Source organism: Alligator sinensis, unplaced genomic scaffold (genome assembly GCF_000455745.1).
Source record: "Alligator sinensis unplaced genomic scaffold, ASM45574v1 scaffold527_1, whole genome shotgun sequence".
In the NCBI taxonomy this organism is placed as follows: Eukaryota; Metazoa; Chordata; order Crocodylia; family Alligatoridae; genus Alligator; species Alligator sinensis.
In genome coordinates, this window is record NW_005841958.1 from 1,674,532 (window position 1) to 1,698,278 (window position 23,747).

Genomic DNA, 23,747 nt, shown 5'->3' on the forward strand with positions numbered 1-23,747 from the left:
CAGCAGAATGATAGATTCTGATGAAATTCATCTTTGTAATAACATAATACCCAAGTATTCATTATAGGCTGTAAAAACCTCTAAAATAAAATGTAGGTAGATTTCTTCCCTTTCCTGCCCCATCCCCATAAATCCTGGCCCGGTAGGTGGAGAGAAGGGGAGGGGGAGGAATATGTATGCTACCTTTATGCACATAAATTGATATTATTCATATGCTTCACTTGAAGCAGATGCACATTTGTAGGTCCAGGGTGTTTTGCAGTATGACTGGAATAGCAAGTAGGTATTTTAGAGCTCAAACATCAGAATTCTACTATTTAAAAAAAAAAAAAAAAAGAATTTGCTTTAGCTCTGAATAAAAGCAGTTCAGCTTTTTTTTGCTTGGTGTGCTACTGTAACCCAAAATATAAAAGCCTCTGTCTGTCTTGTTTTCCAGAATAAATTTTACATAGAAACCAAGCTTAACAGAGACTTAAAAGATGACCTTATAAAGCTGTTTACGGAACATGTTGCGGAAAAGCACATTTACAACCTAATGCGTAAGTAAATTTATTGAACTTAGAATGGGAGCAATCAGATTGAACCAGGTGGGGAGGGAGAAGTGGAACAGGTAGGAAGGAAATGGCAAATGACTAGCTTTAAGACCAGATTCAGGGTCTGTATAATTTAGAACGCGACTGAAAGGCAGGGGAGTGGATGCCATGCTGTGTATTTGGTTTACCGTTAGAAAATGCAGTGTAAGAAAAGTGAGCGCATATAAAAGTAGTATTGTTCTGGAAATAAGAGCTGGTGCATTAGTACCCATCACATAATGATGGTTGAAATTAGTTGCCAAAGTATTTCACTCATGAGAGGAATGACATGCTTTTCCTTTTGGGCTTGATGATTATGATGCAGTTAATATCTTATTGTTCTACTTCAGTTTGTTTTCTAGCTTTGGTGTCAACATATTGACCAGTGTTGATAGGTGAAACAGGACTGTGGTGTGGCTGGCAGAATTGGGGTCAAGCTGGACCATTTGTCATGTTGTACTGCTCCCACCCATCAGCCCCGCTTCCTGCCCCGCCAGCAACAATTGTAGGCATATAGAGTTGGCAGCAACCTCAAGAACTGGTCAGTCCTCATGCCTTGAGACGAGTTTGATGATAGGGCAAGATCAAGACTGTACTTACCAGTATACTGTGTATACTCTTATAGATCTTGCTCCTTAATGCTAGTAGAATGGCTATAGTATCCAAATACTTTTAAAATCAGACAGCTCCCCAGAACTTTTGTTAATATATTTAATTTTTTAACCTTGTTCCTGCAATTAATGCTACATGCGTGGAACTCTTGTTTCTTCTATAGAAACTTATTGAAGTTAGTGGGTGTCGATGCAGTCAGTTGCAGGATTGGGATCTTGTAGCAGTCATTGGCTTGGAGTAATGAGAGCAACTCTGATTTTTACTATTATTTCTACTTTCTGCATAGTTGGACTCAGCATGGGGTTAACATTTATATCAAGTTTGCACTGTGTGCATATTCAAGACAGTGGAAACATTATGTAAGTTAATTCAGTATGACTTTCTGTGAGCGAGTAAAGCCCTGTAGCATGTTATTTTTCTAAAATCTTCTGGAAAAAAAGTACTTCCTGAACTTTTTTACCGTATAATTTATTACAATTAATTCATAAAAATATCAAAAGTGATGCAAGGATTATATATAGATGGAATTTATCCCACAGGGAAGCTTTCCTTTTATTACAACGGGTTATCTCTCTCTTTCGCTCCTCTGCTGTTTTGTGGTGAGCTGCAGAAATCAAATTTAAAAAAAAATTATTGTAAAAGGTTTAAAAATATAAAACTGCAGGTGGCAGAGAAACGTAGTGGGCATTGTAAATTAGTGCCCTAGTTAGATTGTCCCTTAGTCTTATTAGAGCTAAACCTTTTAAGTTCTTGGTATATTTTTAAAACTTCAATAAGCTTTTCTTACTGTGATCTATCTTTCTGACATGCATTCTATCTTATCCTAGGTCTAATAGGTTTGAAAAAAGCTCACTAAATGCACTTAAATGTGATGCCTTTGAGTTTAGAATTTTCTTAAAATTTATTAGGAAGTAGTCGTGTGTGTGTGTAAACTGAATTAATATAAACCATCAGGTTTATCTTAATTCAGTATAATGGTGATATCAAAATAAATGTGTTCAAAGTAACGTTTTAAAGGAAACAGGAATCCAAGATGCAGTTGTTAGGTTTTAACATCTTACACTCATTCTTACACTCGTATTTGGTTCTTTTTATATAGTTTAGGTTCAACACAAAGGAAAAGAAATAACTCTCTTCTTTTTTTAATTGCTCTCAATGCATTTTGTTAATAGTGTCTTGAGAGTTGAATGGCAGTTGAAATAAAAATTTCAAAAGGAAGAGTAAGTATATCTGACTTAATGCTCTTCTTCAGCTATAGCACTGATAGAAGTAGAGTGGAAATTTCCTCTTCTGAGCTGATCCTGAATGGTGTTCCCATTGACCAAAATTGACTCTAATCCTGTTTCCAATTTTACAATCTAAAAGGACTGGTTTAAGGAAATGGCTGAGTTATTTGTGATTGGAGAATATATGATATCTGAATTCAGAAGGAAAGGGAACATCTGCAAATAGAATTCATTGTTTCTTGTGATCAGTGCAAGGTGTTGGGATTTAGTCATTTTTTGCAGAAAAAGAATAAGATAAGTGAGCTTGTTTTGGTCAAAATTTGCCTGTATTTATACCTACTTAGCTGGATTGTCAACTACAGAATTGGGTTGTTGGTGCATAAAGCTTTCTGAACTGTTACAATATTATGATACTTATTAAAAATGGTGCTGTAGTATGCAGACCCATTTGTGTATGTGTGTATAAATATCTTGCTCAAAAGCAGATATTTGTCATGGCAGAGTTCTTTAACGTAAAGCGAGGATACATTAAACTAAGTGAACATAACCAGATTATTTTTTTGATGCAGGCTGAAGCTGGCTGCAGCTGATAAGGCTGCTTTCAGTGCAGCTGTTTTCAGTGGTTAGTAGGCCACTTACTTGGTGCAAAACTGCTTAACTGAGTATAACAAGCAGAGATGGAACATCTTATTTCAGGAAAGCCTCATTAATATAAAGTGATGCAGATAATTCCTCATCTTTACTTAGAAAAAATATGTTCCTTTTGTGGTGGATAGCAGTTATACATGAGCTTTCTGAATTTTGCTGCTTACAATAAATTGGGAGTAGTTCCTAATCTGGGCTGCAGTTGCAATCTTCACACTTAAATGCTTCTTAACCTAAGTAGCTCTTCAGAAGGTTTAGTGTTGTTATTCTTTCCAAACAACAGTATACAAACTTCTACGTCTGTCCTCTTAGTTTTAGGAGCTGAGCTGTTCTGTTTTGAATGCTTGGCAACAGACAGAGAAGAAAAATGATTTTTTTTCCTTCAAAGCCGGAGAGACTTTTGTCTTGGCATAAGTGCTTTCTGATCTTGGAGCACGAGTTCTCCCCCATTACGGTCATCATATCTTTTAGTGGACTGCAATCCAGAAATCCAGCTCTCTTTATAGTCTAATTTGAAAAGTCTTGCTGGCTGGCCCTATCGTGCGTCTAGAAGAACTTTTTAAACAAAAACAGTTCAGTGTCCTTGCTGTGGACTGAGCATATAATAGCAGCCTGAAATTCTGTGGTCTGTCACAAATAAAGAATTTGCAAACTCTAGATACCTTCTTTATTGGCAAAGAAGCCATAAGTTACGAGTCCCCTTTTTCATTTTTTAAATAATACGTTGCTCTTCACCTTTAGGGGAGTGCTGCCCTTCTCTTTGATGGTTAGACTTTAGTTTTTCTTTTATTTTCTTTTTTTCACAAAGGTGTGGGGCATAAAATTAAAGACAGACAGCTGAATATTGTAAATTACCTTGAAGGGCAGGATTGTCCAACTGGTGGCCTGCAGGCCACATTTTGCTCCTAAAGCATTAACTTGTGACCCCATTTTCCCGCCCCACTTGCTCCTGCTGTGACAGCTAGGAGGAGGCTGGACTGCATGTGTGGCCAAGGAGGAGAGCTGGTCTGTGTTGAAGGTGAGTGGTGCAGCTGAGCGGGGGGAGCTTTCCAAAGGCAAAGAGATTGCTCTCTGGATCTAAACTACAGGTTTCCCTCGCTTTATGCGGGTTCTGTATGTGCGAATTCGCTCATATGCAATGACCCTTTTTATACCAAAAATTCATTATATGCGAGGTGAATTCAGTTTTGTGCCATCAGTGCAGTGGAAGCCCGCAGTCAGCTGCTTTGTGCGGTGCGTTGTGGGACTGATGCGCACCAAAATATGATCTGTGTGGGTCTGCGCTGCTTGCTTGTTGTCTGCGACATGTGCTTCTGTAGTTGCCATCCCCATTATGTCAGTGCCCTGTGCTTGTGTGCACTGTCTGCTGTTGGTGAGTACCAAAATTGTCTTGTAAAAGTGGTAGAAATGGGTTTGGGGGTCAGTACAGCCGAGGTCTTAAAACATATCTCTATTTGTTACATTGTAAAGTAGGTTCCCTTTATGCAAATTCAAGTTATGTGCAGTTTTCCAGGAAGGCATGTATAGCATAAAGGGAGGGAAACCTGTACATGATTTTGAAGGGCATTTTCAGTCGCTCTTGAGCAGAGTCATTTAGCAGCTATTAGAAAGAGAGACTTTCTCCATTAGGAAAAAAAAAAAATAATATTCTCTACACTGCTTTTTATATCCTATTTTCTTTCCCCTTGCTGGCTGGGAGGGGATTAAATGTTCATACTTTCTTACCTCTCACTTGCCCTTTTTCAGTAATAGATCAGACAGAGGGATGGATTCCTCTGATTTAGAGACAGGAAAACTGCCATCTGCTTGTTGGTAGAGATGTGTAGTAGAATTTACCAGGCATGCCAGGAAGGTACCGTAATGTGAAAAGGAACTGTGCTGCAGCATCTGTTGCTCGTATAAAATCCTTCTTCGGGCATAAAATAATGAAACCTCCAAATAAAGGCTTCTACAAGAAATACACCAAGCCAAATTTGAAACCAGATTCTTGGTTTGAAAAGAAAGGTGCAAAGCTCCTGAAGATTCAAACACTGATATAGTAGTTTTAACCTCTCTTTTTAGCTGGTACCATATTTTATTCTTAGTATTTCCCATTTTCCAAGTCCTAACATGTCCCTATGCAGTCATTGAACTAGCTAGTTTAAAAATTACTCATTTGGTCTAGCAGTTTTAGTTATGTATAGGCTGACTAAATAGCAAGTTTATAGATTGTTGCTTAAATACTATAAATATTTTATAGTATTTAAGATGAATTTTTATTTTGCTAATGGTGAAATCAAGATAAATAGTTATCTGGAAGAGATTCCTGACATTGGCCAGAATGAAGCAGGAGTCGGTATTCTTCTTACTTCCTGTTACAAACCTAATTTGTGTAACGGATTTGTACTGCTTTCTTTTCTGAAGTCTGAAGCCTACAGATTGACAGTGGTCTGTTGTATGTGTATGGATCCTTGCTTCTGTCTCTGGGAATGCTTCCTCTTAGTCTCAGGACTCGTACTTGCTAAGCATTTCTCTCTAGTGAAAGGGTCCTTTTCTGTGAGACAGCTTTTGTTACATTTTTTTTTTCTCCATTTTTCCAGTCATGTCACCTCAGATTCATTGGGGGGTAAGTCTGGTACCATTCACCTTTTCATGCAGCTCTTTTATCGTCAGATAAGAGAACAACACAATATGTTGCGGAAGGGTCTCCTTTTATAAAGATAAGAGGAGGAGAAGGAAGGCTTTTGACTATTGTGTGTTCTAGGAAGCAGTGGGAAAATGGGCCTGAACATTGAAAAAGGTTAGAGATTGACAAGGAAATCCACTCAGATTATCCTTTATTACATGTGACAGGAGATTAAAAAGCTGGGTATAATATAAAAATGTAGAAAAGGTGAGGCAGTTGAAGGTCAGTACATGTAGCAGGAAAAGTTTTCATTTGCCAGGGTTTGGGGCTCTTCATTCATTCATGTATAACTCGCTCAGTTGACATCCAGGAGTGGCATGTTGCCCGATTCATGCGGACACATGTATATTATTAACAGATGTGTTGCCCTATCCTGACATCAGTTGGCTCGTTAACATCAGTGGAACAGAATACACAGATTTATTTCGAAGCAAATGGCCAGAGAACAATGCAATAATATGACATAATGCCATTACGCTAACATATTCTCCATCTAGTGAGGTCTCTACAAAGTACCGAGAGCTGTTTAGTTTTAATGCCAAGATTGTCTGGCTGTGCCGTTACAGCAGCAGGCTGCCTTCCTTTCCCATTGTCTGCCCTTCCCAAGGTAAATCAGATTGAAGGATATTGCTGCTGCCCAAAGATGTTGCCAGTGAATTTTCTGATACGACTCTTATTTCTCAAGGTAGAGATGGATGCTATCAGATGTCATAGTTGTGTTGCCGTAACAATTTTTATAGCAGCATAAATGACAAGAAAATAGATGTCCCTACCCTTTCTCATCCCACAAGGTAGTAGTAATAGTAATATTAAAAAAAAAAAAAAAAAGTAATAAATTGTGCTGCTGTGTTGTGACAGACGTTTATTTGCTCTGTTGTGGAAGAGTGTGGGCAATTTGGAGCTTCCTGTAATCTCCAGCCACTGCAGGCAGGTATTCCAGGGGCCCAAGCAGTCTGGTTCTGCACACCCTGGTAGGATCAGGCCGCTCAAGCTTCAAGAGCATCTGCCTGGCTTGCTCCACTTCACAGATGTGCCTTGGGGAATCTTGCGGCGCATCTCTTGTAAGTGGGGAAAGTCGAGGTTCCCCACTTATAGAGGTGCATCTCTGCAAGTGGGGAAGGCCCACGTGGGTTCTGGCATGGAGGCAAGGGACCTGGGGAGTCCCCAGTGCCCCGTGTCTCCACACTGCGGCCCAGGCAACCCCCTGCTTCCATGCTGGGGCTTGCACCAGGTACTGCACTGACCTGTGCTTCATGTGGAGGCCTGGGTGAGCATGGATCCATGTGTGGGGTGGCACAGCAGCATGGGAGCCAGGAAATTCCTGGTGCTTCCTGCCTCTATGCAGGGACCTGCACTGACCCATGCATCTGTGAGAAGCACAGGTCAGTGCAGGTTTTGGCCTGGAGGCACAGGGTACTAGGGATTCCCCAGCTCCTGTGCTACTTCATGTTGGGCACTGTGCTGACCTGTGCTTCCACATGAAGCGTGAGCTGGTACGGGTTTTGGCAAAGAGGTGCAGGTCAGCAAGGGAATCTCTAGGCAAGGGGATTGTTGCTAGGACTGTTGTCTTGCATCAGGCGACTTTTCATTCAGTAAAGCAGATCAGCTATGGCAGGAAGCATCCTGTCATAGCTGTTCCACTTCTGTTTGGTGATGTCTGTTTCTACCTCCGTGAGATGGCAGGCGGAAAGCAACCTGCAGTCCCCTGGTGCTGGAGAGAATGTCTGAAAAGGTGTCCTCTGAGAAGAGACCCTGCTGCCTGATGAGTCACCTCTGCCAAACTTACAACGGTTGTGTATGTCTGCTGTTTCAGTCCTCTAGCTTTTTACCCAGTAAGGAAATATTTAGTATGGTAGGTTTCTTGACCCAAGCACCTCTGCTTTTCCCTGAAATCCTCTGGATTAAGCATCTACCTAAACGTTAGTAGTGAGGTTTGCAGTTACAACCACCAACCCTAAGTACTGAGGTTTGCAGCTTTAAAAAGTGCATTCCAGTCTTTCTAACACTTGCACTGTGGTGCCCCCTGGTGTCCAGCCTGTCTGGCCCCCAGGGCTTCTCATGGATCTGGAAATTTGGCAGAGGTGGAACAGTGGCGCTTAACGCTGCTACCACTCTCCCTTTGCCAAATTTCCCAAACCGTGGGGAACTCCACAAGCTGGATGTGACATGGCTTTGTGGACCAGGTTTGGCTTGCAGGTCGTAGGTTGAGCACCACTTGTCTAGCAAATACTACAGCTTAAGGTTTTTCTGAAGGATTTGGACAACTGAAATCACTCTTGCACTTTGGAAGACATGGGCAGCAAGTTAGCTGCTTTATCAGAGGGAATACTATCTAAAAAGATATACTGGTTGATAACTCCAAGCTCTTGTTCTTTAACATGACAAATAGGATGTTGCTGAGTTCCTAGATATTGTATGTGATAGTATGCCATATCAAAAAAAAAAAAGAAAAAGAAAAACACACTGCATCTATGAGGCTGCAGGTTGCTATATTCTACATTGTTAAATCTGTAGATATTTATATTCGATCACTTACATTTTTAAAAACCTGAAAACTGCAAATTACAGTTTAAAAACTAGAGCTGAAGTTCATGCTCAAAGAGGAGGAATTCCATCAAGCAAGAAGAAAGTCTGAACTGATAGAGCAAGAGCAGAAACCTTAGTCACCAAAAAACTCTCATAGGACATCAGTAGGACTATTAGTCCATTACAGCAGATGAAACTAGTTAGTAGAGCAGTGTCAGCTACATTTTTGGGCCAAAAACACCCATCACCTCTATCTGGAAGACGTTGGCTTGCCAGGGTCGGATGACGGAGGAGCTGCGAGGGGCCCAACCCTTTTTGTGGCAGAGCAGCCTTGGCCCCTTCCCCACTGTCCACCCTGAGGCATGCATGCACCCACCACCGGCAACGAGTTGAGCTGGAGCTCTGCAGACCCCAGTGCAGCTGCCAGGAAACATTAAACTGTTCTTAAGAGCACAGTCCAGTTGCAAATTACTCCATTTTTTTTCCAGAGAAGGAGATGTGAATAGAACTCTGCAACTGTTGGAGAACTAGTAATTCTTTTTTGCAGTTCTGTGATCAAGAGCAAGTTTATCTTATTTTAAAATACCTATCTTATTCCTTAGCAGTACCAGTCCACTTTGTCTGCCATTGAAAATGGTATAAACCAAAATAATTCTAAAGCCCTCTCTAAAACTGTAATAAAGTTGTGTGGATGCTGTTGGTCCTGGTCTGATTAAAGAAATGTTAAAAACTAACTTCAAGTCATGACTACACTTTCTTTCTTTCTTTCTTTCTTTCTTTCTTTCTTTCTTTCTTTCTTTCTTTCTTTCTTTCTTTCTTTCTTTCTTTCTTTCTTTCTTTCTTTCTTTCTTTCTTTCTTTCTTTCCTTTTTTTTAGCTAGTGTTACTTTGGGAGCATCTGTGTCCACACAATTTCTCTCTAATTGGGAGGAGGACCACCTCTGGTGAGACTCAGAACTGATAAATGCTCTGTTATCAAGGGGAGGCGGACCCCACCCTAATCCTGATGGCCATGCCCCCTCAGCTCAGCAGTGTGCGAGCCAAGGGAGGGCTGCTTTAGCACCCCCGCAGCTTCTAGCCTGAACCACTGCAAGCATGTGCCTACATGTCTGGGATGTCTTTGCAGGTACAAAGTGATTTAGCCTAGTCAGGTTAGACTAACCTGCGAAGACTGAATCAAGTTAGGCTCTGGCTTTTTGGATGTCTGTCCCTAGCTTGAGTCTTCTACTGTGGCCACATTTTCAAATATTGTGACTCAGATGTTTAATTTGGTACTTGGGAAATAAGTGAAAAAAATCTCATTCTGAATGATGACATTTAAATGTTAACATTAAGATATCCTTTCATTTTACAGTAATCCAAATGCTTGCATTTTTGTTAGCTTTGGGTTTTTTCTTGGCTATTGGTCTTTTAAATATTAATGTTTCATAGGCCTTTTAGGATTTTTATTAGATACTTTATCCGCATTTTGGGTGATAGAGTATTTTTGTAGGTTTTACTTCTTGTGTAATAGTGTACTGTGAATGCTCAGTAATAAATAAATGGGAATTTTTTTTTTTTTTTTTAAATCTACCCTGTAGTCTTCCTTTCTGAACTTTTGTCCTAGACTCAGGTAAATTCTCCAAGTTAGCTCCGAAACCAGAGAATTAAAAACAAATAATTTTATCATGGTTTTAATTATTCTGTAATGGTAAAACCGAAGCTTAATCATGTGAGGAAGGTGACTTCTGTGTACGTGTCTTTAGAGAGAACTTTGCCCTGCTTCATAGACCCTTAAAATCTTTGCACGTAGTGCATGTCTGCATTAGATAAAAGTCTGGATCTTTTAGAGTGCACTTAAATTTATGAACCACTATTTTATTTGCTGTTCTGTTGCTTCTATTAAGCATATGTGTAAATCTTTCAGTTAAATATGGACTGGGGCTCAGTCCTACTTACGTATCACATATAATTCCATTATATTCAATCAGATTGCACTCAGGGTATAAAATTTGCCATGCAGGATTTAAATGGTACAGAGTCAGTAGGATAGAGCTGCTGGGGTGGAAGGAATTATCCTCTTCATTAAACTTCTTCTGTTTTGGAGGTATTTATTATTATCTACCAATTCGTCTTTCGTGGAAGCCTCACCACTTACTTCAATGGAAGTAGGCCTGAGTGAAAATATCAGCAGGAGAAATGTGAAACATCTAGCCTTGTGGTTCTCCAACAGGGTGATGAAGTACCCTGGGGTGATGGGAGATCCTTTAAAGGGTACTATGAGGTGACGTAATATTAGCACTGTTGGGTGGGCAAACACCTACGTGATTTGCAAGATATGTAGCCAGAGATTTCAAATAGGAATCCATAGTGTCAAAAATTTTCTCTCCTGTTGTGATCTTTGCAACAGTTGACTTGCTCTGTTACTTTTTTTTTGTAAAAAATGAATGAAAGCGAAGAATTGACACATTCCGAGGAGTAAAAATGGTTGCGAACCACTGATTTGATATATTGGTTAACTGAACTAATTGTTGTACTGATGATAAAGGGCACCTCCATTTTGTAACTTTTTAAAGTGGAATTTTTCTTTTTGAATGTGTTGCTTTAGAGAGATATCTTCATTACTCTCCAGGACTCTGAGCGATGTAGGATTTGAAGCTACAAAGTTAGTTGGTACTGACCCTAGCTGACTGCAGATATTGTAGTTAACTGAATCCTATAATATGGGCTGCTTCTCTTGCTTTGAGGGGTCTTTTATTTTTTTACTGGCTCCCCATATAGCTACCGCAGTGCAGTTGCAGCAGATCGGTCTGTGGCTCTGTAATTCCTGATGGTGAATACTGCTGTGTTTGTGCACTAATATTTAACAGGAATATTTTAATGTCCATTATTTTTTGAGCAGATTTTTGCCTTGCAGCTTGGAATTTTTTGACTTATTAGTATAAGGGCAGAGGAGCGATGCTTCTGCAGTCAAGCCACTTGACTGGAACTCAATGTCTCCTTCATGACTGCGCCAAGGACTGTCTGCCTAAGGGATAATTTCTCTTTCATAAATGTGTTGAGTCATTAATGTTGCTGTGGTAATCAAAATACTACAGTGATGTGCAAATAAATGGATAGAATACAGCTTTACGTGCTTTCCACCATTAGGTTCTCCCACGCCATAGTTTTTAGCTGTATTCGTGCTTTAGACGGAGTGAATCTGTTCCAGTGGAGGCAGGAGTGGCCAGTTTAGCTTCTGTAATAGATGCTTAGTAATTTAATTTTAATAAATGCAGTACCTTAATGTTTGCCTATTACAAAAGATCTCTTGCAAGTACCCAATAGTTATATTAACCTGTTTTGCTAACTTCATTGTATTTCTGCGGTAACCACTGTGCACATACTCTAAACCCTCATGGTTTCAAATGTTTGTCAAACATTAGAAGTATGGGTCTAAATGCAGTATGACATTTGGTGTTTGTCAGGAAACTGTAGCTGAACCTGTTAGCTATAAAAAGGATCATAGTTCTTGAGATTTCTATACCTCTACTATTAGAATTAGTTCCTTCTTTGAAACATCCTGTTGCAGATTATTGGGCTTTCGTTTCTGAAATTTGGGGGAAGAGTATAGACCAAAGAGAACCTGAATTATAGTTGCATCAAGACTCAATGTAAAACATCTTTCTGGCTTTATATGCAAAGAAAAACAGTATTGAATATACCGTTCATTTTTTTTTGTCAAATTTTTGGGTATGAAAGAATTCACTAGTATACTTGACTGATGCACAAATGATTCATCTAAACTCAGGTTAATGTCTGTTATAATCAGACTGCCAGAATAAATAGTAAAAAGAAAAATATTTGTGCGCCACACTGAAATAAAGGTAGTCGAGGAAAGCACTCTTACATTTGTGCTAATGAGAGGATTGGCATCCAAGTGACCTATCCCACTGCTTTTGAAAATGAAATTGTTTTATAAAGGTAGGTGGAGTAATCAATAACTCAGTGGAGAAATAAATTGCTGCTCATTTTTATTTGCCCCATGTTGTAAATGCATCTGGTTAAGCCTTCAGAATTGTAGCATGTTATAGAATAGGATTGTAGCTCAATTTAGGAAAAAAGGTTTTATTGTAAGAGAGAAAACGGACGTAGTCAGCAGCTATAATAATGTGGACAAATTAAAAAATCGCCAAACTGTTACCCAGGCCCAAAAACTGTTATTCATACAAATAATCTAAACCTGCAGGATTCAGTCCCTTGACTTCAGGGAATTGCTTGAGCAAGTTTAAGTGTGACTGTGTTAGGTCTGGCAGGTTGGTTATGCTGTGAGCTGCCATACTTAGATAATGCTGTTTTGCCTTTGGTTGGGGGGTGGGCGTAACTACTCGCTGTCCTCAGATCGATTGTGGTTTGCAAGCTATACCAGACAGGTTAGTGGGTTTTGGTTTTGTGTTGTTTTTGTTGTGTTTTGTTTTAGCATTGGTTGAATTAGCCCTATTGGTACAGGGGAGGCAGTAGGGTGGTAACATCTACACACTGGTCTACTGTCTGTTCAGGAGTAGCCCCAGGTGTGGCTAATGTGAACTGGAAGCACTCTGATTACTGTCTCTTCCCTGTTGTATGCCTCCTTTGTTAGCTGTCCCGCTCCATTGCCTCCTTTCTTGCCAGATTGCACAAACCCTCAGGAAACTATGTAGGAGTTTAGTTCTGCTAGCATCTAAGGGAACAATTTAGCAAAGGATAGTTTCTCTTCCTTACATGGCTGTATGAAAGATGAAAAAAGAAACTGAGAACCAACCACACGTTTTAGCTCCCTTTTTTCATCTCAGCCCACTGACAGGCTTTAACCCTGGGATGGGCAAAGTCTTGCCCGCAGGCCAGATCAGGCCTGTGGCGGACTCCATTTTCCAGCAGCCCCTGCCCATGCAGCTCCCAGCACCCGGCCTGGTCCCACACTTCCCATGGAGACCATCCAGCAGCTGTGCAGGGAGCTGCTCCAGGGCCAGACTCACGTGGTGGTGAGAACATGGGCTGGGGCACAGCTGCAGTCTGCTGCCCACACGTCCCTGCCACAGGTGGGTTGTGTGGGCAGGGGCCTGCGGGGAGTGGATCACGGCTCTGCCCAGGCCCCATCCCAGTGTTGTTACCATGGCAAGATCCAGGCCCCAGAGCAGCTCCCGGCCTGGCCATGTGCCCTGCCCAAGTAGCTTCTGGCTGGTCTTTGTTGAGAGCTTGGGGTCATGACGGGGCTGGGCTGGGGCAGTCTTGGTTCTGCAGTTCCACACTGTCATGCGCCCAGATCTCCATGAAAACTGACCAGGAGCTGGGGGGGGGGGGTGTAGCGTGGTGGCTGTGTGTGAGTCGTGTCTTCCCCCCCTAACCCTAGTCCTCCCCCCCACCCCCCAAATCGTCGTCGTGTTCCCCCCCCGGCGTGTCCGGCTGCCTGGTGAGAAATTCTGGTTAGTAGAGTGTGCCGGTTACTAAAGTGCCGGTTAACACAGCTTTTACCATAGTTGAAAAAAACAGTTTTCAGGCACAAACACCCTTTGGCAGGCTGAGGAAGCACCTGCAGATGGTCTGTGCCCTTCCTGGGCGCAGTGGTAAAGCAGCCTGAGGCCAGTATGTATATCAGAAAGCCAGTCAGTTAACTGGCTATTTTTCCAGCTACTTGAGTTGGTCTAATAAAAGATATTGGATTTACCCAAAAAACCTTGACTGCCTTGAAAATGCCATGCATTTACATGTTCAAATAGAGCCCTTAGCTAGGAACTTGCTGGCTTTTAAGTGTCATATTTACATTTCTGGTATTGGGTTACAAATATATTTTCTCTCTCAAAACTTTTTAAGAGTAACTGAAAGTAATTTCTCCTAAATGGACATCTAGATTGTATTTTGGTCTCTCTCTAGCATTTAAAGAAACACTTTTAAAATTGCTTGTCTAGGCAGCTGAACATAAGAATGCAGTTCACACACAGAGCGTGTTTCAGTATCTGTGCATATCTTCTTAATAAAGCCTTAGCCTTTTGTGATGTCAAAGCATCCAGCTTCCTTGACTGGTGTGGAGGCTGCTTCAGGAACAGTGTGTAGGAGGATGATTGTGTCACTGGAACCCACATCACAAAGCTACAGGTGAAAGATGCTGTCCTTTTTTCCCCCCGATTGTATTTCTTTCTGAAACACATTTACTTGGAATAGCTGCAAATAACACCATACAGTAATGTCTGTAAGAAACACAAGAGAAAAAGATTTCTGTAGTTAGCCCTGCTTTGTGAAAGTCTTTCACATGAACAGAAAAAAGGCATTTTAAAAAGAAAATGTAATTGCAGATATGGTCACTGCCATTGTAGGTAATGGCTGAGCATTGAATTGGGGAAGCTTCTATGGCTAATATCATGCTTCTCCAGAGTGCGTTAAAAAGATGAGTTTTATATAGCTGGCTGCCATCCATTATGGATTGGGCCAATAGGTTATAAAACACGCACAGATTGGCAAGTGGTAGGTATAGTTTGAGGACCATTTATAACTCATTTGTGGTTGCAGTTAATGTGCATGTTCAAATTCATGCTTAAATTATAAAATAGGTTTAACAGCAGTAAATCGGCTAAGACCATATACCTCCAAAGGAAGATGTGATTACTGGTATGTCTGCCAGTTTCGTATAAAACCACAAAAACAATTAGAAACTAAATGTAAGTGTTCACTCCCATGTACGATAAACAACATTGTAAAGCATGTTTACAACTAGCTTTTTTTATTGTTTCCAAGCGAGTGTTCATGTACAGACTTCAGAGCCAGAGCAGATTTTGTTGCCAACTTGTAAAAGCTTGAAAGTAGGAATTAGTGGAAATGTAGATGTTTATTGTAGCAAGTGTGAATAGTACTGCTAAAAATAAGTTGGATCTACTTCAGTTCCGTGTTGAATACTTAATTCTGTCAGATGCCTGTTTTAAGACCTGTATGTTTGTTTGTTTGGAAGAAAAATAAGGTATTTTACATTTTTATTATGTAACTTTATGCGTTGTATTTACTCTGGGACAGGGGTTGTCAACCGGGGGTACGCAGGGACGCCCTGGGGGGTATGTGTGGATGGGTGGGGATGGAGCACTGCTGCTCCCCAGGAATAGGGCCAAGGGGGCAAGGGCAGCGGTGCTCCTCTGCAGGCCACATAGGCATCGCCTGGCCGGCTGGACGCAGAAGGGGTGGGAGGAAGCTTGCATGTGAGGGCCGCCATTGCCAACCACCACCCCGTGTTGCCGTCACTTCGTGTCTGGCTGCACACTTATTAAAAAAGGTTGAAAACCCCTGCTCTAGGAGACTTAGGGATGAAGTCATTCAGTAGTCTGTTGTTTGATTTCCTCTTTAGAAACATCAGGTGACAGCAGAAAACTTTCTTTTAATGTCAAATATATGCTTACATCTCGTATTTGCCCTCAAAATGCCTAATCAGATTTTTCTTTGTTTCAGCTTTACTTTTAGAAGCTCAGTCAACACCTTTTCAAATCACTCCTTCAACCATGGCAAATATTGTGAAAGGCCTCTATACACTAAGACCAGGTAAATATTCATTGCTGCTTTCTGGAATTTCCCATTGTGCTGTCAGAACAGCTTATATGCAGTTGTTAACTAAATATTCTGTATTTTTTGATGGACTCTCACATGGGTGTCTGGTGCCTCTTGAGTCAGCGGGGTCACATGCTGCCACCCCCCCCCAACCCACACACACACACCAGTCAGTGACCAGGGGCATGGGGTCCCCCGATGGCCGATCCCACTGGCTGGGTGGGGGGCGATCTCATTCACCATAAAAGCGGCCACGCCGCTTCTGGAGCTCCATGGCCACTTTCAGAAGCAGTGCGGCCGCTTTTGCTGGCAGCCCTGCTCCCTGGCTGGCACTCACATGGCGGGGACTGGTGCTCCTGCTTGCACCCCTGCCCACTGGCTACACAGGGAGTGTGGCCTGACGGGGTGCACGTGCACCGCCTATGCATTACCCCTGGACTCTCATGATCTGGTCTGTTAATATTTAGCTGGGTTATGAAACGGCACAGTGGAATCATTGCTGTAGTTACAGTAGATCTCTAGGTGCCAATAGGCATGCTGGGAGGCTGTTCTGATATGCTGTTGGCGCAGACTTAATTAATCGGGTGTGCTCGAATGTACTAATTAGCATGTTCCAGCCAGCCTTGGCATCTCGAGTGTCAGCTTCCCTGTGCTTCAAAATGGCGGCAGGGGTGCTCTAACTAGAACTCGTTCGATGAGCTTTAGTTAGTGCCCCTGCCACCATTTGAAAGTGTGGGGACATTGATACATGAAATGCTGTGGGCGCTTTTAATTAAAACGGGTCTCTGAGCCACTCTAAAGTGCCCTTCCACCCACTTCCAGAGCATGTGTAAAAATGTCATCTGTGTTTAGCTTCACGAGGAAGATGGATGCGAGTTGTCTTCTCACCTTATCAGAACCCTCAGTTCTTTAAGTGTAAAGTAAAAGCAGAGGATTTCAAGTGTTGGTGCTTTGCTGCTTTGTATTATTAAGAAGGGATGAAGCTGTTCAGTGGTCAGTCATGGAAACTATTCCAAAGTAGGATAGATGGACTAGTGGGAATAATATTGGTTAGTTCTGCAAGAGACCTGGGATCATATTAGATGGTTCAAATAGCCCTTCCCTCTTTGATCCTGGGATTTCAGAGACAGCTTTGGTATAACAAAGAAATAAGCAGTTTATTAATGCATGCAAAAGCTTTATTTCACTCTTGCAAAGTAAAGTGTATTATAGTGCAGACATTGTGTCCAACAGTAATTTTTATCAACAGGCCAAGACAATTATGGTATATTTGGAATATTTTTCATGCATTAAGCTTAATTGGTACAGATCTCTAACATATAATTTGCAGTGCTAAAAGCAACCCTTATCTAGGGCTTGTATTCAGATGCCATTTAACAATGCAAGGGGTATTTAAGGTGGCTAACACCAATTAGTGCTTTCCATTTGCCATCTAATGACAAAGCGTATAATTTTACTAATGTTGAAGCAACATTATATTTGTTAAGCTTTTATGATTGGTCTATATTACATATCCCTACCATCAGTTGTATCTAACTGTAAGGATGGAAGAAAATTTGGGTTGGAGATGCTGAGAAATTCTTGCGTCTGAAACAGGAATATTTTTACTTTTCTATATCAAATCAAGCATAATACAAATGAAATATGGCTTTTTCACTCATTCTGACAACATTGTTTGTTTCAGTTCAGTAGGAAGACACAAACCATCAATTTATGCAGAAGTTAAGCTCTTACTTTAGGAAAAAAGCCTACTAATAATATTTTGTTTTTAATTGTCAGCTTTTCTACCTCCTGGGTCAGAACACTTGGCAAGCCCCTCCCTTAATCCTCCTCTGCTGATTAGGTTGTCAAGAGTCATCCATCATGCCATCATTTGACCAGAAAAAAATGGACTAAAGAACTAGACTTGTGTTAAGTGACTGGCTGTCACCTTCCTAATGCCAGATGCTTAAAAATTGAGTTGTTGCCCAGAAATTCATGAGCTCTCTACACAAATATTTTTATATATGTACTGTATTTACCCAAGTCCAAGATAACTTCAGATTTAAGACACCCACCTAATAATGTTTTATACATTGAAAATTATAATTATTAAGGAGCTTTCTTAAAATTTTCCTTCACTGCCACAGAAGGAGGACAGGTAGCTTAACTCCTCTAGCTGCTTAATGTGTGGTGACCCTGGCCCCAGGCCCAGCCAGCTAGCAGCAATAGCAGCTCTGGCTCCAGCATCAGCCCCAAACTCAGGGCAGTGGCTGGGGCCAGAGCTGCAGCAGTTCTTGTGCCATAGCCCAATCTCCTCTGCTTCCCCTCCATACCACATGGTCTCCCCTGCGTATCCCCTGGGCTATACATTGCACTGTCTCATGCTTGCTCTTTTCGCCCTCCTTCCCTCTGCACCATCCAGTCTCCTCCCTGCTCCATTCGTGCCCCCACAACATGCTGTCCGCTGTCCTCCTGTCCTCCCCCTCTGCACAAACTGCCCTGTCTGCATGTCTGTCCACATGCTTGTGCATGTGCACAGTAAGCAAATTGACCACAGACCTGCTTCTTTTGTCAGTTTTTTCCTGGTCTGAATAATCTAATCATTGCAGAAGAATGAAGGTTTAAAAAAAAAAAAAAAAAAAAAGATTAAATATGAACCCTAATGATGAGGAAAAGAAAACTATTTCAGCTTTTCTTTACAAATGTGAAAGCTAGAAACTTTCTTTTAGATAAATGAAAACTAAGACTCTTGCAGTTGTATTAATTGAGGATCTGGGCTCTAAGAGCAGTGCCAAACATTTCCAAACCAGATTTTTCAGTACAGTCATGCGTTGGCAACACCGTCATGATAAGTTTTAATGTGTTATTTTAAATCCTGAATAGGGTGGTTTTGATTTAAAATCACTGATCAGGATGCCTCAATTTAAGCATTGTTTTCTATGAAAAGTGTGTTCTGTTGTTTGATATCCTTTATTCATTTAACTTCTTGAAACTTTGCACTTTTAGGGCATTTTTACACGAGCAAGCACCACAGTGTGCGTCACTTGTAGTTGTACAAGTGGCGAAATGCACGTCACTGCTGAGAAAAAAAAAAAAAAAAGATTAAATATGAACCCTAATGATGATGAGAAGTAAACTATTTCAGCTTTTCTTTACAAATGTGAAAGCTAGAAACTTTCTTTTAGATAAATGAAAACTAAGACTCTTGCAGTTGTATTAATTGAGGATCTGGGCTCTAAGAGCAGTGCCAAACATTTCCAAACCAGATTTTTCAGTACAGTCATGCGTTGGCAACACCGTCATGATAAGTTTTAATGTGTTATTTTAAATCCTGAATAGGGTGGTTTTGATTTAAAATCACTGATCAGGATGCCTCAATTTAAGCATTGTTTTCTATGAAAAGTGTGTTCTGTTGTTTGATATCCTTTATTCATTTAACTTCTTGAAACTTTGCACTTTTAGGGCATTTTTACACGAGCAAGCACCACAGTGTGCGTCACTTGTAGTTGTACAAGTGGCGAAATGCACGTCACTGCTGAGAAAATAGCAGCAGCACACTTTTGAACTAAAACACATCGAAGCTGTTTTAGTTCAAAACACGCTGCTGCCATTTTCTGTGCGCTGATGTGTGTTTCGCCACTTATACAACTGTATGCGGTGCAGTGCCATTTGCATCAGCTTATGGGCGGAGCAGACTTGATTAATTGCGTCTGCTCTGAAGCAGCAGATCTCCGGCATGTTGCAGGACAAAAAGATGTGTATAAATGCCCTTAGAGAAAGGCAAAGGCTTGACTGTGTGTACACAAACTTACAGAGAGATAATAGGACTGATCAGTGGGTAATCAGGTCTGTTATCTCTCATCTCCACATACTGCTGTTAACAAGGATGTTTTCTCTGGAGACAACAAACTCCCTATGCCTGAAGAAGAACATTTATGCCCAAAAGCTTGCAAAGAACAATTTTTCCAATTATTTAGTAGTTCTAATACAAGATATTGCATCTACCCAAAGAACCTTGTCTGCCTATGAACTGTGGAGAGACAAATCCACAGTTTGAGAACTGAAACTAAGCATCACAGAGATGCTTAATGAGAGGCTGAGCACTGAGCTTTGGGTAGAGTGGTTTTCTTTAATCTTTCCTAATCTATACAGGAGCCTCTGGGAACCCCATAATATTGGCCCCCTAATATAGCCCATGGCCTGTTGTGGCCTATTTATAAAACTTCTAAAAGGGTTACATGAATATATTTTCTCAAATAGTATATAATTAGAAGTTATAATCCCTATTCCATGATGATATCTTTGAGCTTTAACATCTTTTAAATTAAAACGATCTTTATATGTTGTTGTTTTTTTTTTAAAAGCATTGTAACAGAAAATGTAATTAAATAAAAAACAATCTGATTTAAATTTAAAAAATCCATTTTTTTTTTAATCATTGAGTTTTATCCACCCTGATCCTGAACTTGGATTTTTGACCTGCTTTCCCATTGGCTTGACTAGTAGTATATAGTCCTATGAGTAATTGTTTAGATGCTTATTAAAGTATTCGGATAAATATAACCTTTTTTAAAGTGAGATTTCATTTGTAAACAGGTGATAATTAAAAGATCCACATGCCCACTGAAAGCCAAGCTATGAACAATACTCGTCTTTTAGGGAACAGATTGTCTTCAGTTTGCAGTCTGGAAAGAATATTAAGTGCATGCTATATAGTACTTAGAATTGTTCAGTTCTGTTTGACAAAGAGACAGCTTTAACATAGCTTTTATGAAGAATACGTTAAGTCTCTTAGTAAAATTAAGAGTAGGCTGAACAAAGGAAGATAACGGAGTTGCCAGACAAGATGTACTTTAGGTTGTTAGGGAAAACAGGTTCTTTGTTTTGAAAGAGATTCTTCGGTAGAGTCGGTTCTTGATGAGAAGGATTAAGAAAATATTAAAGGAGCAGGTGCTTTGGGAGACTGAGACCTTTGGCTCAAATGTTGAAAGCAGTGTCACTTGTAGATGACTACCATAAGCAACCCGAACAAAGAACACGAAAGCAGGGTGGGGCTGATCAAACACAAGAAAGACACTGTCTGCACTAGGGAAAAATTAAGGGGAGTCTGAGCTACAAGAAGTGTCCTTTTCCCTAATTTTCTATCTTGAATGTACCTGTGAGACTTGGGTAGTGGGCAGAATAGCAGGCAACGCTTACAGAAGGAAGGAAAGTGCTACTGGAAAAACTTGACATGCTCTTATGTGTTCTCAATGTGGGCTGAAGCCAAGGAACAGAAAATGGCTGGCATCTCTTTTTAAGGGGACAAATCACTTCTTTTTATGCTTGCTGCCTGATGTGGATTGCTCTTGTGGGAGATGCTGCAAATTTCTCCAGCAGCAAAATCCATTCTAGCAAATGTGGACAGCAGGAGAGGGCAAAGGGAAGGGAGAGCATGGAAAGTCAAAGTATAGGGGATGTGTGAAAGAGGAAGGAGGAGAACTAGCAGCGGGAATATGAAACAATGTCTACAGAGAGAAAAAAATGAGAGGGAAAGGAAGGTTTGGACTAAAAAAGAAAAGGCATTTGTCAAGCTCTGGTGTTGAAGTGAGCTACGTTGAGAGCTATCAATATTGCATGGTGTAAGGACAGGTGCATTCTTTTGCTCTGCATATTTTGTAAAAGAATATGTAGGCGTTTGCCCAGTGCATTTGACTACTATCTGGAAGTTGCCTTTGCTGATAAAGAACTGGAGTACTAATCTGTTTTTTATTAAATGCTTTCATTAGAGGATTTATTTTTTAAGCCTGTAAACTATTTCCATGTCAGCTATTCCATGCCACTGTTGCAATGGCACAAAAGAGCTTGTCAATAGAACTTGTATAAAGAAATACAGTTTAGCCTAACTTGTTCAGTAAGAAGTAGGGGGGAGAAAGGGGAAGAATTGGAGGTCCAAGTACAGTCACAGAATTATGATGGGATTGTGGAAATGTAGTGGGATAGTTCTCATGATTGGAATACACTCTTGTTCAGGAAAGATAGGCAGAGGAAAAAATGAGGTGGTGTTGCCCTGTATATAAGGGCATGCGTTCAGAGGTGCGGTATGAAGTAGCAGGTATGTCAATTGAAAGCCTCTGGGTAAAGTTCAGAGGGGAGCTTCTGAATTGCAGGACTTCTCATGGGGCACTTCAGTTATTGGGATGTCTAATGGGAGGGAAACAAAGTGCACAAGCAGTCCAGCAAGTTCTTGGGGTATGTTTGGGATAATTTTTTTATTCAAATGGTAGAGATGCCAATGAGGGGGGAAGTTCTTCTTGACTTACTGCTCATAAACAGGGAGGAATTGGTTTAGAATATGAAGGTGGAAGGTAATTTGGGTAACAGTGACCACATGATGATAGAGTTCATGATCCTAAGGGAAGGAAGGAAGGGAGGAAGGAGAGCACCAGAGTAAGGACACTGGATTTCAGAAAAGTTAACTCGGGGACATGGAGGGCATGATCCCTTGGGAGGCAAGTCTGGGGTGGGGTGGAGAGTTCAGGAGAGCTGACTGCACTTTTAAGGACATCTTTTAAAGATGCAGAAGCAAGCTATCTCAATGAGGCAAAAGAATAGGAAGTGCAATAGGAGACCAGTCTGGCTAGACAGCAGTCTTTTCAAGAGTTGAAACTCCATAGGAATCCTATAGAAAGTGTAAATTTGATCATAGTACTAGGGAAGGGTACAAGAGTATCAGATGGCATGCAAAGAGAAAATTAGGAAGGCCAAAGCACATTTTATGATGCAGTTGGCAAGGGACATAAAAGGGATTCTATAGGTATGTCAAAAGTAAGAGGAAGACAAGAGACCTATAGAATCTGACAGCAGTGGTTCTCAACCTTTTTGGACTCGAGGACCCCCTCACTCCCATCCTGCAGCCCTCTGGCCCTGCCAGTGTCCCTCACTCCCAACCCATGGCGAGGGGACATGGTCCGGCCACTGCCACTTCCTTCAGGCCACCCTGCTGCCCCTGGCCCACCTTCCCTCCATCAGCGGGAGGAGGTGAGGGCAGCATGGCCCTTCTCCCCTCCCAGAGTCTGTTATTCCTCCCATTGCTAGCAGTGTGGCTGGTGTGGTGGCCCTGGTGGCGGCTGCGGCAACAAGTCTTGCTGCCCCATTCTACCCTCCTGTGCTGGGTCCAGCCAGGCTGCAGCCCCGTGCCCACTGTGGACACAGAAATGGAGGGAGGGGAGGCAGGCAAATGCCCCCCTGGAGAATCCCAGACCACCCAGATGTGTTGCCTATGCCCTCCCCAGCAACTTATCTGAGGAGTGCTGGGGGAGCTGCTCTCTACTGCTGCCTGGTGCCACGTGTATGTGTGCACGTGCATTCATGCACATGGCGCCTCCTCTCACTCCCCCCATGCCCAAGCAGACACTTGCAGGCTGGAACACTGGCAGCCAGCAAGGGGAAGCTTGCAGTTTCCCGTGAATTTCTCCTTTAAAGAAGAATCCACGACTTTTTATAAAGGAGAAAAATCTGTATCTTTTCCATGAATCTGATGGTGGCAGCAGGCTTAGCCTGGGTGTGAGCTGCCCCAGTGGACCTTAGAGATCACGATTGCACCAGATCAGCAGTCCCCACGGATTCCCTGAAACCTGCTCATGGCCCCCCAGGAAGCCATAGACCCCTGGTTGAGAACTGCGGTCTTGTGGAAAGCAATCTAATCATAGATGATACAAAGAAGGTTAAAGTATTTAATGCCGTTTTTTTACTTTGGTTTTCACAAATAGGGGCAGCTACCAGCTGATGTGCAGTTGACAGCAGAGATAGGGAAGGAGACAAACAGTTTAATGGCAGACCAGGTTAGGAATTACTGTATTTACTTGATTCTAAGACTATCCTGAATTCAAGATGACCCCCCAATAATTTGATTCTATATATGGAAAAGGTATAAGTTTGTTATCATTTTTCAGATATAGAACCTAATTATTGGAGGTTTGTCTTGAATTTTTCCCCTTCCCACTGCTACAGCAGGGAA

At 41.4% G+C, this 23,747-nt stretch overlaps 1 protein-coding gene across 1 annotated transcript in view; it reads left to right on the forward strand.

Annotated features, from left to right (window-relative positions):
• CACUL1 (CDK2 associated cullin domain 1) overlaps nt 1-23,747 on the forward strand; it is a 76,714-nt gene that overhangs the window by 36,504 nt on the left and 16,463 nt on the right. The window contains exons 5-6 of the mRNA XM_006020544.3: nt 437-539; nt 15,671-15,760. Of these exons, the coding sequence (XP_006020606.2) occupies nt 437-539; nt 15,671-15,760 (193 nt within the window). The remainder of the gene's footprint in view (nt 1-436; nt 540-15,670; nt 15,761-23,747) is intronic.